This window comes from Dama dama, chromosome 5 (genome assembly GCF_033118175.1).
Source record: "Dama dama isolate Ldn47 chromosome 5, ASM3311817v1, whole genome shotgun sequence".
In the NCBI taxonomy this organism is placed as follows: domain Eukaryota; kingdom Metazoa; phylum Chordata; class Mammalia; order Artiodactyla; family Cervidae; genus Dama; species Dama dama.
The window spans coordinates 62,926,001-62,943,133 of record NC_083685.1 but is presented as its reverse complement, the minus strand read 5'-3'; the positions used below and the strand labels follow the sequence as shown (position 1 = coordinate 62,943,133).

Below are 17,133 nucleotides of genomic sequence, written 5' to 3'. Positions count from 1 at the left end.
CTGCTGGCAAATAGACTAAGCGGAAGGGATATTGGTCGAGAAATAGCATGTACAGAGGACTGGAGTTGTGAAATAATGTACATGCTTAGTTCAAGAGCCATAAGAGCATATTGTAGAAGTCTGTAAGCAATGAATGCTAGTTAGATGTAAATTCAAATAGGAAGTCACACTTCAGGTGTGTCTGGAATGAGAATGTGTGAAAGATACTGGACAATAAATATTTACTGAACTAAGTGATAGCTCTTATTCATGATTGAACACATTATTAATGGCACTTGTTTGAAGGAACAGAAATGAAGTCAGGTTCTTTTGTTATCTTTTATTAACTGTGCCACCTTGGACGAATAGAGATTGTGTGTATTACGGTACATCTGTGGTAAATTTTTTGTTACTATCTTTTCATCATTTTGTTAAACATACAGAGAAGGTCAAAGTATTGAACAGTGAACATCTAGTGACCCGTCACTGAGATTCTGCAATTAGCCTTTATTTGTTTATTTCATTGTACAGTTCTCCACATAAGCATCTCTCTATCCATCAGACTTACATTTTATGCATTTCACAATAAGTTGCAGGCATAAGATCACTTCAGTCTTAAACGGTTAAGGCACATAGATCTCTAACCAGAGACCAGTACGGTTTTTTAAGGTAAAGTGCACATACTGTGATAGGCACAATTCTTTTAAGAGTACCGTTTTATGAGTTTTGACAAATTAAACACCTGTGTAACCTAAATTTCCAGTCAAGTTACCCTCAGTCTTGAAAGTTCCTTAATGCTCCTTCCTAGCTAGTGCCAGTCACACCCTCCACAGGCAATTATTGTTCTATATTTTTTTAAACAATAAATTAATTTTGCCTTTTCTAGAACTTCATGTAAAAGAAAATACAAAATATGTGTTCCCCTATATAAGGCTTCCTTCACTCAACATAATGCTTTTGGGATTCATACATGTTATGTTAATCAATCAGTAATTTATTTCTTTTTATTACTATTATTCCATTCTATATGTATGCCACCAAATTTTAATTCATTTTTCTGCTTAAAGATTCTGGGCTATTTCCAGTTTTTGGTTGTTATCAATAAAGCATTTCTTAATATTATTGTATCTATTCTTTGTGGACTTAATTATCGTGAGGAAATTTCTAAGAGTAGAATTGCTGGTACAATAGGGTAGGCTTATGGCTTAGATTTCAAATATAGAAAAAACAGTTTCTCTTTTCTAAATACTAAATTCTGTTGCTCCTATCAGCACTTGGCTCTTGTATGAGTAAACTAGATCTTGCTTGTTGTTTCTTTTGTAAACAAATATCAGAGTAAATCCTCCATGTTCGCCCCTCTTCTGTCAGAATGGCTTGCTAGCAAATAAATAGCTACAGATTTTCTTAAACAATGGGCTTGTAAAGTTTTGCCTGTAGCAGATAATGCACAAAGTACATTTTGTATTGTTTTGTGAATGCACTACCAGCATACGTGTACACACACACACACACACACACACACACACACACACGCACACACGCACACACGCACACAGGCAGAGAGGGGGTCGTCCACTCCCCCTAAAGTCAGTAATCTTCCTGTGACATAAGCTACCATAATTTAAGCACAGCATTTTGGATTGAGGGCTCAGGTGGCTGTTGCTTCTATTTTTTAGTGTATAGTTGACATTGGCAGTCACCCTTATAATGATGTGACACTGAGCACTGAGAGCACTGAGAGCACTGAGCACGCCGTGCCTAGCACAGGAGAGCTTGATTTAATTGGCGACAGTGTTTGCTGTCACGTGATAGGCACTGAAGTAAAACAGAACCTATTTCACTTTGTGTTATCTCTTTCTGATGTAGCAGCAGAAACAAAATGTATTTTTAAAGTATTGGAATTATATAATTTTCACTTCTGAATGCATTTATTGGGATCAAGTATCTAAGTAACTTTATTTCGAAACTGAATAAAGCTGTTAAGGGAATACTTGAAGCTTGCAGTTACAATATTGTCAACAAAAGATGTGATTAAATAAATTGAATGTTGAGGACTTTAGGCTTATGGTTAACACCAGGTAATTAAAAGTAAGCACTGCTGTGGGAGTGCATTATATATCAGCTGTCCTCTTTACCTCATTAACTGGGTTTTTGCATGTTTATGGAGCTAACTTCAATTAAAAGTGCCTTTTACGTTATGCCTAATAAGGTCTTTTAGTTACTATTTTGGCATAAAGTATTACCCTCTAATTGAAATTGGTATATCATAAATACCTGTGTTTAAATAATACAGAAATGAACAAATTTGACTAGTTGATATTTTTACATCTAGCTTTTATGCGTATGCATTGTTTTTTCTATGTAATATTATTATAAGATAGTCTTTGAGGGTTGAAAAGTAAAAATTTGATTGTATACATGTTTAAAAATTGTTAATATCTGCATTTTCTTACTTTAAGATTTCTAAGGTTTTATCATTTCAACTTACTGGTGCTTTAAAATTCTTGTAGAAATCTGTTGAGCTTTCTGCTTCACTTCTGAGGTTAAGAAAAAGTTACTTCACATGAATGCCATATTTCTTTTTTGTATATACCTCTGGTTATATTTTAAGTTGGATAACTAAAGATGATTCTAAATTTAAAGAATATAGTAAATATAAGTTTAAATGTTAACATGTATTATTATATTTTCATAAAACAATATCTTGATTCTAAAAAGTAAAGAATAATCTAATGTGAATACCATTGAAGTGATTTCTTATTGAGAATATTTTCTAAATTGTACATCAAAATAGAGATATAAGGTAGAAAGAAGGTGGTTTCCTATTTTCTGTTTTGAAATGTATGTAATTGTTCAGTCTTCTGTATTTTAAAATCTATTTGTTTTCTTTATTACAGAAGTGTCATCGTTGCAACAAAAAAATCAGCAGTCTTACCTTCCACACTTACAGGTATACCTACCAATGCTGTTAGTGTGGTTTCTTCAGTAGATTCAGCTCAAGCCTCAGATGTGGGGGGAGAATCACCTGGTGAGTTTGTTACCAGTGACTACAGCATGAATCTTAATCCCATTTTAACAAAGTTTAGGATTGTTGATTAAGTAAAAAGTTTTGTAAGGCATGTTTTAAATGATTATACATTTGTAGTATGATGTTGATTATTGAATGATTTTCTGAATAAATTTGAGTAATATGAAATAAATTAAATCAAGGATTTCAGTACTTTTCCCACTTAAACATAGTAGTGTGAGATGAATTGGATGCCGCTGATTAGGTGGATGAATGAATGACAGATTTATTAAAATACTTTTTTCCTCTCCCTGCTCTTGCGATGTGTATAGGTAGTGGTTAGTATGAGAGAGTTTTGGTGAAATTTGGTCTTTGAGTCTGTTTATCAGTTGCCAGATGTTCATGTGGTATCTGCTGTCTCTTGCATAGTGTCTGAATCAGATACTCGGGAAGGGAATGCTGCCCTCGAGTCTGGCATCATTCAGGCGTAGGTCTTGGTAGTTCAGTAACTCTTACTGAAGTTTGATTTTTGTCCCATCTCTCTTTCTATATTCTTTCCAAAGTCTGGAGTGCAAGATCTTAAATCCTAGCTGTTGATTAGAAACTTGGTGATCATACCAGGTGAACTTTGAAGGCTATGTGATATTAAAAAGACCAAGTTATTGAGTAGGAAATGGCAGCCCACTCCAGTATTGTTGCCTGGAAAAGTCTATGGACAGAGGAGCCTGGCAGGCTACAGTCCATGGGTAGCAAGGAGTCCACACAGCTGAGCACAAACAAGGGCCCACCTTAATCCAGGCTGATCTCATCTCAAAATCCACAATCACAAGTACAAAGATCGTTTTTCCAAATGAGGTCCTCTTTGGTTCTGGGGGTTACAACTTGGGCATACCTTTTGGGCTGCTATTAAACCTGCTGCAGTCTGTAAGAAAAAAAAGACCAAGTTAAAACAAGGGGGATATTATTTTATATAAGTAGTATTTTTCTGTGTTGTGCTATTGCCTTAAAAAAAACCCAGAACTCAAAAATTAGAAAAAAATTAATCCCCCAAAGGATTTATTCTTTCTTATTACTCTAGGATGAGATGAATGAAAAATAGAAGGAATTTTGAAAGAATGAGTAGGTGGGCTGTATTAAAATCAGAAATAATGTTTTCCCCTCATCTTTTGGGGCATTTCAGTCCTCCTATCCACTGTTCTACTTTTATTTGGTAAATATGTATATCTCAAGAGAGTTTTGCTTCAAACTTGATATTTCTACTAGCCAACTGTCAGGGACATTTTATTTTTCCTTTCTGTGTACTAACATAGCTTGTGTTCTAGAAACAAAGACTAAAATTGTTTGTTTATTGTCCCTGTTTTGTCCTCCCTTTCATTGTAGTTATTTTACTTGTGTCAACAGAAACATTTTTTAAAAATTTTAAATGTGATTAATTCTTTACAACTTTCTTAGTGTTGAGTGATAGTAGAAAATGCTCACAGTAGGTTAAATAAAATATTCCATGCAACACTTTACATGCTGTGTATTAGTAAATATTTGAAGTATGTATATATTTTTCATATATAAAAAGCAAGGAAATCTACACTGAAGTTACATGATTATTCCCATGAATTACTGGAAATTTTGATTTTTGAAATTTTTAAGTTTAGTATATTTTTCAAAAATTTATCAGTAATCTTATATTATTTTTATACTTAGGAAAAATAGTTGTTGTAGAAAAACGTTTATAAGGAAACTAAAAGCTGCAATGGTAGTAGACAGCCTTGTGCTGTCTCGTTTTTTGTTTTATTAAAACATTTAAGCAAAGTAATAGACCTTAGTTTTTAGATGTTTTAGTTTATAGGAATGGAAGGTAGAGAGTTCCCATATTATACCTTCTCAGTTTTACCCCCTCTTTATTCCTGTGTCATTAATATCTTGCAGTAGTGTTCTATATGTATATATATTTTAATCATTCATTGTCTTAGAAACTATAAAGGAAAATAAGTATAGTACTTTAGTAGCATTTCCTTCTTCTTTATTGTTCCATTATACTCTGATGTGTTTTGTTTTTTTATTTCGGAGAAGAAGCAATTTGGTGATCTATTTTGGACCAGTTATGCAGATTTCTGTTCTCTCACCTCCATCCAAAAGCCTTAAAAAGGATCAGCTGTGATTTTTCCAGATAAGCCCCCTGTTGGGAAAAAGGCAGATGTTACTAACATCTATGAAACTTTCTGCCATCTTCTAAATTCAGTAATATTAATTTCTGGTAACTTCCTAGACCATATGTAGTAAGTTCAGTATTTTCATCTTATTTTGAATACAGTGCCCTTTAATTTCAGTTTATGGGACAAATTAAATAGGATCTGAGTGTTAAAAATTTGTGCAGTTTTTGTCTGACTTATTTCAATAAAGACAAAAAATGTTAAATAAAAAAATAAATAACAGTGATACAAGGGAAAGAAAAAAATTCCTGCAGTCTTCAGAAGAGATAAATAGAAAGAAAGCTGGGATATGGGTAATAATATAAATAGAAAAAGGCTGAGTTATAGGTAATATTTGATAGAAACGGGGCTCCCCAGCTGGCACAAGTGATAAGGAATCCACCTGCCAGGGACCCCTGAGGCAGGAAGCTCCCCTGGAGGAGGAAATGGCAACCCACTCCAGTATTCTTGCCTGGGAAAATCCCATGGACAGAGCAGCGTGGTGTGCTATAGTCAATGGGATTGCAAAGGTCGGACACAACTGAGAACACACACGCTAGTTTACTATTTAATATAAAAACCTTATGATAAATTTTTTTCTGAGGCCATTTTCCAGTAGTCATTATAATCTAAAATACTCACCCTGAAGAGCCATATGCAGAATTACAGAATAATTATCTGTCTTGAAGGCTGTTGTAATTGTTGGATGCTGCTGCTGTTCAGTTGCTAAATTGTGTTTGACTCTTTGCAACCCCATGGAGTGCAAGCTTCCCTGTTCTTCACCATCTCCCAGAGTTTGCTCAAACTCATGTTCATTGACTTGGTGATGCCATCTGACCATGTCATCCTCTGTTGCCCCCTTCTCATCCTGCCCTCAGTCTCTCCCAGCATGAGGATCTTTCCCAGTGAGTTGGCTCTTCACATCAGGTGGCCAAAGTATTGGAGCTTCAGTGTCAGTCCTTTGAAGAAATATTTAGGGTTGATTTCCTTTAGGATTGACTGATTTGACCTTCATGCAGTCCAAGGGACTCTCAAGAGTCTTCTCCAGCACCACAGTTTGACAGCAATTCTTCAGTGCTCAGTCTTCTTCATGGTCCAACTCTCACATCCATACATGACTACTGGAAAAACCATAGTGTTGACTGTATGAACCTTTGTTGGCAGATAGATGTCTCTGCTTTTTCATATGCTGTCTTTAAGTTTGTCATAACTTTCCTTCCAAGGAGCAAGGGTCTTTTAATTTCATGGGTGCAGTCACCATCCACAGTGATTTTGGAGCCCAAGAAAATAAAACTTGTCACTGCTTCCACTTTTTCCCCCTTCTGTTGCCATAAAGTGATGAAACGGATGTCATGGTTTTTTGAGTGTTGCGTTTTAAGCCAGTTTTTTCACTCTCCTCTTTCATCCTCATCAAGAGGCTCTTTAGTTCTTCTTCAGTTTCTGCCATTAGGGTATATCATCTGGATATATCTGAGGTTATTATTTCTCCCAGCAGTCTTGATTCCAACTTGTGCTTTATCCATCCTGGTGTTCCACTTGATGTACCCTGCATAGAAGTTAAATAAGTAAATAATTAGGGTGACAATATATAGCCTTGATGTACTCCTTTCCCAATTTTGAACCAGTCTGTTGTTCCATGTTCAGTTCTAACTGTTGCTTCTTGACCTTCATACAGATTTTTCAGCAGACAGTTAAGGTGGTCTGATATTCTGATCTCTTTAAGAATTTTCCACAGTTTGTTGTGATCCACACAAAGGCTTTAGTTAGTGAAGCACTTTGCATCCAAGTCATAATTTACCAGTTTCCCTCTGCTTATTTAAATTTTGTATAGTTTATGGTGGTAGTATTTCCTAAATAGTTCCCACTGTCTTCCATTTTGGGGTAGATTTTATAGTAGTTTCCTTTTTCTCTCTAGCTCCCATTATTTAAAAAATTAATTCATTCTGTTTTAAATCATTGTAAGTTGTTTTTATGATGGTGGTCTTTAGTTTTGTCACTTCTTTTGATATCTTTTTCCTCTTCTTTTGCCACTAGGCTCCTGTTGTCACTTATGTGGTATCTTGATTTTAGTTTGTTGCTTCTATTCCAGTCCATTGATTGCTGCCCTGAACATTATTGCTTTGATAAGAAGTCCTGTTTCTGACTCTCCTACAGCCCTGCTTTTCATGCTTTTGCCTACCGTACTTCCCTTGTCTGTTCTTTTGTCACCTGGAATCCAATCAAATAAAGAGTTATCTCTGCTGTTAATAATTTTAGTTGATAGGTTTTTTTGTTTTCCTTTTGGTAGATCTCTTGATTTAAGTTATTTGCCATTAAAAAGTAGGCTATATACAATATATTCAATCTTATTATCTTTCTGGCTCAAACAGGATTTGGGGAAAATGATTTGTGAATGAATTATTATTTTGATTATGTGCTGGGCTGGGCAGTTTATTCTTGTAAATCTGAGCAAGTTAGGTATAAGTCTTGGGTTTGATCATGGATTATTTTCTTTATTTGAAAGTATAGTTAATATCTGTCCCTGTAGACAATAAATCTTTGTGCTGTGGGATGACTTCAGTTCTCAATTTTATAGCGAGTCACCAACAAAAAATGAACCATTAATATTCAATAATAGTTATTAGTTAATAAAAATATGCTTGATGGTACATTAGCAAAAATGGGAATTTCCTTGGAAGAAATCATGGGAATAGAAAGCATAAAACATGAGTTTTGTACCAGAAAAGTTTAAACTGTTTGGAAATTTTGATGTAAAAATGTGATTGCTATGTTTTATGTGTGGCACAATTAAAGAGAAACTAGGACTGGATCCCAGAAAAAGAATTAGAGCTTGTCAACTTATGTGAGGTCAAAGACTTTTCTGTTAAAACATTACCTCCAAAATAATTCTGTGAAAAATAAATTTGTAAATAAATTTTAAAGCAGTGTACGTTATTCAAATAATTATCAGTGTTCAAATTTCAGAGTTTGGTTTGAATAATATTTCTTAGCTCTTGTAGCATTTTATTAGCAAAAACATTTAATATAATAATGACAGATCTTTCATAGTAAGTTGTAAAAGATTCACCAGGGAACAAAGTATACCCTTTGTGTATGCATATTTTTTTATAAAGAACACTAAAAGGCAAAATAGAGGTTTTTAGAAATATATCAAAATTTATAGATTTTCAAGTTACTCATCAGTAAAGGTTTAAGCGCCCAGACTGCGTATTAAGATACAGTTACGCTTTATTCAAATATCCCGTGGTATTTTTCAAATTTGTGTGATTGCAAAGCATAAATGATTAAAACAGAATTGAAGTAAGCTCAATGAAGGATCTAAATGAATTGCTCTTAAGTACTTTAAGTGCTGAGTGTTTGCTAATTTGCAAAATTCAATAATCATACCTTTATTAGAATATTAGGCTCTATATTCTTTTTATCATAGCCATGCATATTATTGATATTAATTAGAATGTTTATTTTTACTGTCAAAGAAAAATACTTGGTTCTTCACTTTTTATAATGTTTGACCCAAGAGGCTTATCTTTACTTATTCAATAAAAGTTTCTTTTATTTAATGAAGAGTTTAAACTGTCATGTAGACTGTCCCTCCTTGAACCGGTCTGGAATGGGTGGTGAGGGAGAGAGGGAGAAAAGGAGAGAGTGCAGTTGAAAACTATAGTGTTTAGGGATTAAATATTGGCATTTGTTTTAATGAGACTTTATTGCAAAGGACATTATTTATGTAGACCCTTAGGGACCTTGAGTAAACAATTGGCTATTCTCTGGATAGATGCTAGACAGATGATCTATTTACATTTTCCTTTTTGTTCTTTTGGAAAAATGTCAGTTTGAAGGAGACAGTTTGTCAGTGTACGGATTAGGAAAAGATAAGTCAGTAGCATTTCACAGGTTGGAAGTAGCTTTTGAAATTACATGTGTGATCACTTGTTGAAAATACTTATTTTTATTGTTTAATTAGTTTAAAACAAATTTGTCGTATATTTATGATTAATCTGAGCTGAAAAAATGCAGAATGTATTTGGAAGTCACATTTTTCTGTCTAGTAGGAATGAAGGACACCTGGTGTGAATTTTGTGATTTTTTTTTTTCTTTTTCTTAAAACTGTTGCTGATTGATTCATTTATCTTTCTCCATAATGTGTCTTCTTGTGATTTAAAAAGGTTAAAGAAAATCCCTTTCTGCTATAGATCACAGTAAAAAATGTAGGTTTGAAAATTGATATTATTTCTAGGGTAGTATCAAGGAATTATTTGTGTTACTTTTACTTTTTTGAGCCCTCAATGCTCCTTGTTTATTGCAAATTTTGATATATATATTTCAGCTAATTATTATTAAAATTAGATTCAGTTTGGACAGTTAAAGCTAATGTTTTAAACTACTTTGTGGATTTTATACATTTTCTTGAGATTTTTACTTCTATCTCTATTTTTAACTAGATTGAACCTTATATGTTCCTTTTTGTCAACTTCAGAAAAGCTTAAGAAAAGATGCCAATTAGTCCTTTTAGAGAAAATGTCCAACGTACTCTAAATAAAGATGGTCTTTAAAAACAATCACTAAAAACAAAGCTCAGAAATATTTCATTAATCACTGGTAGCAGAAGTCAGTGGCCAACCACGATTCAATGGTCATATTGCTCTCAGGAATCTAGAAAATCGCAGGTGTCATTAACTGAGTGTAATAACAGTGTTTGGTCTTTGAAGCACTAAATGAGGGTTATGTGGGAATAGAAGGATTGGTCCTGACAGAAATAAAAATTTTCAATTTCACCTTATCTTGCATTCCAGTTTGAAATTTTATTTTCAGAATGCAAGACTGGAAATCATTTGGCAGTGAAAATATGGGAATTGATACATGTACTTTAAAAAATTTGTCAGTATGAAAAAAATGTGTACTTTAACTTCATTTTAAAATCCATCCTATGCATTAAGATAGATTCTGTTCAGTTTATTAGTTTTTTATGTAATGATAGCTCTTTCTTGAGCAGGGTGGTAAGTATGGCAGAAAGGTCAGCAAGAAACTGTAATCTTAATAAAAAGAAAAGTCAGCTCTAATTATCAATGGAAGGGGAAGGAAATGTGTTGTGGAGAAGAGAGATTCACTCTGGATTAGTTCATCTTATAGGAGTATGCTCAGACTGAGAGCGAGGCTGGGTGATTATCCAGAGGGTAACTGTGGGAAGATTGCTGAAGTACCTGCTCTCCAATAAAATAGTCCACATTTCCAAATGTTTCTGTTTGGCTGAGACCTGTAATCACAACGGCTGATTATTGATCAAATTCTGCCTAAAGACCAATCATGTTTCTCAGAAGGTCAAGTTACCCCAGATCTTTACTATTTCTTAATTAGTTAAATCTACAAAACCCCTGATTAGAGCCTTGGTTTGTTTTTCTATACCCAGAATTAACTTTGCCTTAGTTGAGTGAGCAAGCTGCATCAAAGTGCCTGGATAAATTGAAGTAATCCAGGAAGTCTTGGGAATGATGTGAGGCAGTGACAGGCTGTGGAGGACAGTGGCTAGATTTACCAAATGTTTATGGCTGTGTGTTTTTTTATACCAGTCTGATAAATGAAACTGTTGGCAATCTACTTTTTATAGCAGTGAGATCTGGGATTGGGTTCTAGATTTTTCAAAAGAATTTACCTTTCATCTTACGTTTGTATGGGGAAATTTGTAAAGGTACTTCGTTATAAGCTTCATCTCATTTAAGTTACCTGTGCTTAATGTCACATGAATAATCATTGAGAAATTTGGGTGTCTTGTCAACCTCAAGTACAGACTAAAGGGAAACATGATAAGTTCCTTTCAGTATTTTAAAGGTGATCCTAGAATAGAAGAGTAGGAGGGGAAACTGTCAGTGTATGTTTGCTGCGGTATAGGTTCTCAGTATTTAGTCCTTGAAATAATCCTGTGACGTCAGTATCACTGTTCATTTTGTAGATGAGGTGAGGAAAGCAGGGAGAGCTTAAGTAACTTTGCCCAAGGCCACACAGTGAGCGACAGAGTCCTTTCTCTTTGCCCTCAACATGTGTCCTGTAACCTCTTAAGGGTACTTGTTATCAAACAAACTGACCTTACATTGATAGAGCTAGGATTCAATTTGAAAATGCTTTGGTTGTGGGTGGCTGATGAGTGGAATCATAAAGAACAACATTCCAATAAAAATACTCAAAAGATCAGAACAGTCTATTATGTTTCCTGTTTTGTTTCCTGTCAATTGGGAAAAATATATTCAATTTTATTAATAATCGAAGAAGTGGGGATTACTTTTTCTTTCTTTAGGGCAATTTGACAGTGTGTGCAAGTGAAAGTCACTCAGTTGTGTCCAACTTTTTGCGACCCCATGGACTGTAGCCTTCAAGGCTCCTCTGTCCGTGGAATTCTTCGGGCAAGAATATTGGAGTGGGTAGCCTTTCCCTTCTCCAAGGGATCTTCCCAACCCAGGGATTGAACCCAGGTCTCCTGTGTTGCAGGCAAATTCTTTACCATCTGAGCCACCAGGGGAGCCCAAGAATACTGGAGTGGATAGTGTATCCCTTTCTCCAGGGGATCTTCCCAACCCAGGGTTCAAATGGAGGTCTTCTGCATTATGGGTGGATTCTTTACCAGCTGAGCTACCAGGGAAGCCAGTGTGTATCAACAGTTAAACTTTGGGCTTATTGACTTCAGGAAGTTACTTCAAGGATATAAAGGAGTGCATATAGATTTATATAAGCATATATAAAACATTGTTTATTGTAAAATATTGGGAACAACTAAATGAGTGTCCCTGAATTTGGGTTGATCTGATATTTCCTTTTGATTAAAATCATTATATTTCTCTGGTAGGACTGTCCTGAGACAGAGAAGGAAAGAATCTAATCATATGGTGCACAATTTTGATCTGTTAAAATGCTTGACAGTGACCACTTTCATCACTTGATTAAAGTATAACTGCCAGGTTTCTTTTTTTTTTTTTTTAAATAAAAAGTTTTATTGGAGAAAAATAGAACCACCACGTACACAGGGAAAAGAGCACAAAAATTCAGCTGATACAGAACTGAAAGTCACAACTACCCAATGTTGTTTGCGATTACTTTTCAATTTGTTAAATGGCTTCCATCAATTTTTTAAATAGCCTTGCCAATTTTCAGCTGAAATAGAATCAAGTTTTCAAAAAATTAAGAGCCTCAGCGAAGGGACCAGCTTTTAAGATAACAAAGGTGACACCAAGAGTCTCCTAATAGGACCAATTCTACCGAAAAATTCCTGAAGCAATAACTACTGAGTCTGGTAGAACAGTAGCTCAGAGACCATCAGGGATTAGTTAGAACACTGACTCAGACGGTCCAGTATGCAGAGAGGGCAAACAAAAAAGCTGCATTTCCCTGTCAGATGAGTTCACGTAAGAAAACCAAGGAGGTGCTAAGAAAATACAGGCAATGGCTGCTCAAAATAATTAAGAAGGCATTCTAAATACCACATATTATTAGACAACAGTGTGTAAAGTGATGCAATTAGAAAACAGGCAACTTAAAAAAATATGGTCACAGGTCTTTGAGAACTCAAGAAAACAATAGCAAACACTAGAGCTGACAGTCGTCTTAGCTGAGGGTTGAAAGTGAAAGTGAAAGTGAAGTCGCTCAGTCATATCCGACTCTTTGCGACCCCTTGGACTATGGCCCACCAGGCTCCTCCATCCATGGGATTCTCCAGGCAAGAATACTGGAGTGGGTTGCCATTTCCTTCTCCAACTGCCAGGTTTCTATATTGTAGAGTTGCAATTAATAACTGTTTTGTCGAGATCTACTTTGAAATCCTTTAAATATCCTATTTTCCAGATTGTTAATTTTATCAGTTTTATCAGTATGACTTCATGGCTTCCTGTTTCATTGGGTGTGTTATAATCAGTTCCTGTTGTTATTGTCACGTTCAGATTGTCTTCATCTTGGTAGGTGGGAGTCCCTTTATGCTGGCTCCTTTGCCACTGTGACGTATCCTGTCATTCCTTGGACAATTCCTTGCCTTCTAAAAAACAATAGTAGATGTTTCAAGTTCATTTTGTGCTTTTCTTCCACAGATACTAAGTTAACTGTTTCTGTTTGTTTATATAGTGGGGTATAGTACTTAAAAGCCAGGGTGCATACAGTCAGGTGTTAGATGCTCTCAGGTCCTCTCAGTGGTCAGGTTAGGGACTGTACTAAATAGATATGTATGTTAATAAGAGTATGTATCCAATATACAGGCATATCTTGGAGACCACTGCAATAAAGTGAGTATCACAAAGTGAGTCACATGAATTTTTTGTCTCCCAGTGCATATAAAAGTTATTTACACTATCCTATAGCATTATGTCTAAAAATACCATGTGTATACCTTAATTTAAACTAATTTATTATTAAAAGTGCTAACCATAACTGAAGCCTTCAGTCATAATAGTTTTGCAATAATAACATCAGAGATCACTGATTATAGATCACCATAATACATATAATAAAAAAAGAAAAAAAGTTTGAAATATGAGAATCACCAAAATGTGGGTGCTTAGATGTGATGTGAGCAATTATCATTGGAGAAATGGTGTCCATACACTTGCTTGACACAGAGTTGCCACAGACCTTCAATTTGTAAAAAACACAATTTGTAAAAGAATGCAGTACTGTGCTTCACTTTACTGTGGTTTTCAGATATAGTGTGGTTTAAATATATTTTTAAAAATTAAAAAAAATTTTGTAACAGATTGAAAGTATGTTGTAACCCTATGGTGTCAAATGGATTTTTATGCACTGGGAAACCAAAAAACTTGCTTTGTTGTGATATTTACATTATTGCTGTGGTATGGACCTGAACGCAAAATATCTCCAAGGCATATGTGTCCTCTATGATATACTTATATTTTACAACTGTTTTTCCTCTAGTTTATATAATCTTGAGGTTGTAGATTGTCAAAACAATGAACTCAGAGTTACTGCATTCCTCCTCCTTTAGTCATTTACCAAATTACAGATTTGATTCTGTTGCTTTCCTGATTTTATCTAGCTTTCTCACAATTATGTTTCAACTTCTGGTTAACTACTTGTTAAGATACCTTTGTAAAATTCATTGATTTAAGAGATGTTTTCATGTGGAAGAATGTGCATCTTACCATGATGAAATAGATTGTTATGGAAAATAATTCTTACTTAGAGATTTCTTAAATTCTGTTTCTTTTAAAATAAGCCCACGATTCCTATCTTTTCTCTGATGACATCATCTGAAGTCTGTATCAGTGTCCTCCAATCAAGATCCTAGTAATAAACCTTTGTTTGAATAAATTAATTCAGTGAGGGAGAATGTACACAATGAGAAAACTTGGGATGTCTCCGGGAAAACGATTTATTAAAGGATTTGAGTTTGTATGTAAGTGTAGAGAACAGTCCAGAAGGATATGTTTCCAAACTGCCAATAGTGGCTGCCTTTGGAAAAGGACTGGGACTAGGAGGGCTTGTACAGAACATTTCTGAATGTAAAAATCAGGATGTATCCATGCATTGGGTAAATATAATTGGGGAAAAAAATGATAATTTGAGGGCAGGGTTATGGAAATGGGCCTTTCTTCTGAATTAGGTACTGTCAAGAAGCATGGGTAATTCTGTGATTTTAGATACCTTAGTTAAATCTTATCTAGACTCGTGGAAGACTTGATGGAGGCTAAAGCTCTAATTAGTAAAGAAATAACAGGCTTTCATATTAGAATTTGGGATGTTTGACCATCTTTGTTACTTGACCGGAATTCATGTTTTGGTCTTTTGGGATATGATTACAGAGTGGTATTTCATGTTGGTTCATTATGGTCATGACATGGCATTGTTTGATGTTGCTGTTCTATGAAATTGTTCACAGTCAGCGAGAGAACACCATGACCTAGTTGTAGGTTCTAAAGCCAGCCCTTGACCACACCAGGGCCTAGTTGACATTACAGGGTCAGCTCCCAAATGTCAAAGAGGCTGCTTTTCTACCTGTTGCTGCCATCTTTTTTTCTACATGCTAGATGGAAATTTCTTCTTCTGTTTCTCTCTTATCTGTCTTTCTGTCCACACCAGTTTTTCTGCAGCAGATCTTTGATAGTGCATCCTGATAGATTGCAAAGTTCTTCAAACCTCTCTTCCCTCCTTGTGTGTAAGCTTTGCATCTTTGTTTCATTTGCTTCAATATGTCTGCTGCCTTTCTTGGTCCATCCCTCTATAGAATTGTGATGGGATTTCAGTCTGCTCTGATACTAACTTGGCGTCCTTTTAAGACATTGTTTTTAGAAATGGAAATTTTACTTCCTGGACTGCCAGTGCAAGCAAAATATGTACATCTCCTGTACGTATACCCTCCACGTTGTTAGGATCCCATCCCAGTTGAGTTCCAGTGACTCTTGCAATCCCTGTGTTGGAGAGTGGCATTTAACACCGTGTTTGTCCTCTCTTTTCTTCTTTCACCCTATTACCAGTCTTAGAAAATGACCCTTGTGTTTCTTCAGGTCGTCCTCCTAGCTTAAATTAAATGCTTTTCTATCTCATATATTCTGATTCTTAAATGGGAATTTTATTTTTCCCCTACTTTTATGAACTTTTTAGAACTCTCCAAAGCCTCAGTAAATTATCATACAAATTAGTCTTCTGGACTTTTTCAAAATTTCCTATACTGTGTGTTGTCCATTCTTTGACTCTGTCAGAGTTAATTTCCTGCTATTTATTTTTCTCTTGCCAAGTAAAATTTATAAGCACAGTTATTTTTGGAAAACATGAAGAGTTAGCTCTTGTATAGGGCAGGATAGTGTGAACAGTTTGTACTCTAAGAGAGTGAGTTGGCCATTGAACAATACAGATAAACAAAAATAAGGATATCTGGGAGTGTTCATTGGAGAGTAAACTTAGATCACACGATGGAAATTAATTTTATATAGTAGTTTGAACAAAGATAGGGGCATAAAATTATAAGAAATGGAGAGGGAATTATATACCAGGTGGGAAAAATGACCTGCTAAAATTTGGGAGATGGTTTGATTAAGGGAATGATTTCTGCAATTATAAATTGAGAACCTTCTATGGTGTTACTTTATCTAGGTGTTTCAGAGAGATGGATGAAAAAGATGAGATCTCTGCTTTCAAAAAGATTAGTATACGAGGGAAAAGGACATTTAAAAAATCAATTGAAATACAGTATGACAAACACAACATCAGGCTATGTCCTAATTACAGTGAGGACACCCATGAGGGAGTGTATGTTCTGCTTGCATCACTTAAGAAAGAGTTCTCAGTTGGTCATTGCATGATGTTTGCTGAACTAGACTCAGAAGCATTTAAAGTATAGAGCAGAAGTTATTTAGTGACTGCATAGAGACAGTTTTCATGGTAATGAGGCATACCTATTTAAGGTAAATTTGGAATTACTGGTTTCTTCTTTTTGCTTCCGTTTTAAGAAGTTTCTACTTGTGTATGTCCTTTGCTATTTGGTGTTGAACTGAATGAATCATGATCCCAATTGAGTGATTTAGAATTTTCTATTACTTCTTCAGCTGATGGTTGCAAAGACTCCTTTATGTGATAATTATACATTAAATGATTCAAGAAAAACCTTGCTAATTGATAGATTTTAATGTTATCCAAATTATGCTGTTGTTTAGTCTCTAAGTCATGTCCAGTTCTCTTATAACCCCATGGACTGTAGCCCGCCAGGCTCCTCTGTCCATGGGATTTCCCAGGCAAGAATACTGGAGAGGTTTGCTGTTTCCTTCTCCAAGGGATCTTCCCTACCCAGGGATCAAACCCACATCTCCTGCATTGCAGGCAGATTCTTTACCAATGAGCCACGAGGGAAGTCCCATCAAATTATAATAGCCATTAAAAATGTAGTGGGTGTGTGCGTGCTCAGTCATGTTGGATTCTTTGCAACCCCATAGACTGTAGCCCTCCAGACTTGTTTGTCCATGTGATTTTCCAGGCAAG

General features: G+C 35.2%; 1 protein-coding gene across 2 annotated transcripts in view; it reads left to right on the top strand.

The window, feature by feature from the left end:
* The window catches only part of LRBA (LPS responsive beige-like anchor protein), a 725,050-nt gene that overhangs the window by 180,072 nt on the left and 527,845 nt on the right, over positions 1-17,133 (top strand). For both annotated transcript variants that reach the window (XM_061142480.1, XM_061142479.1), the window contains exon 31: positions 2,877-3,007. In XM_061142480.1, coding sequence (XP_060998463.1) covers positions 2,877-3,007 — 131 coding nt within the window. The remainder of the gene's footprint in view (positions 1-2,876; positions 3,008-17,133) is intronic.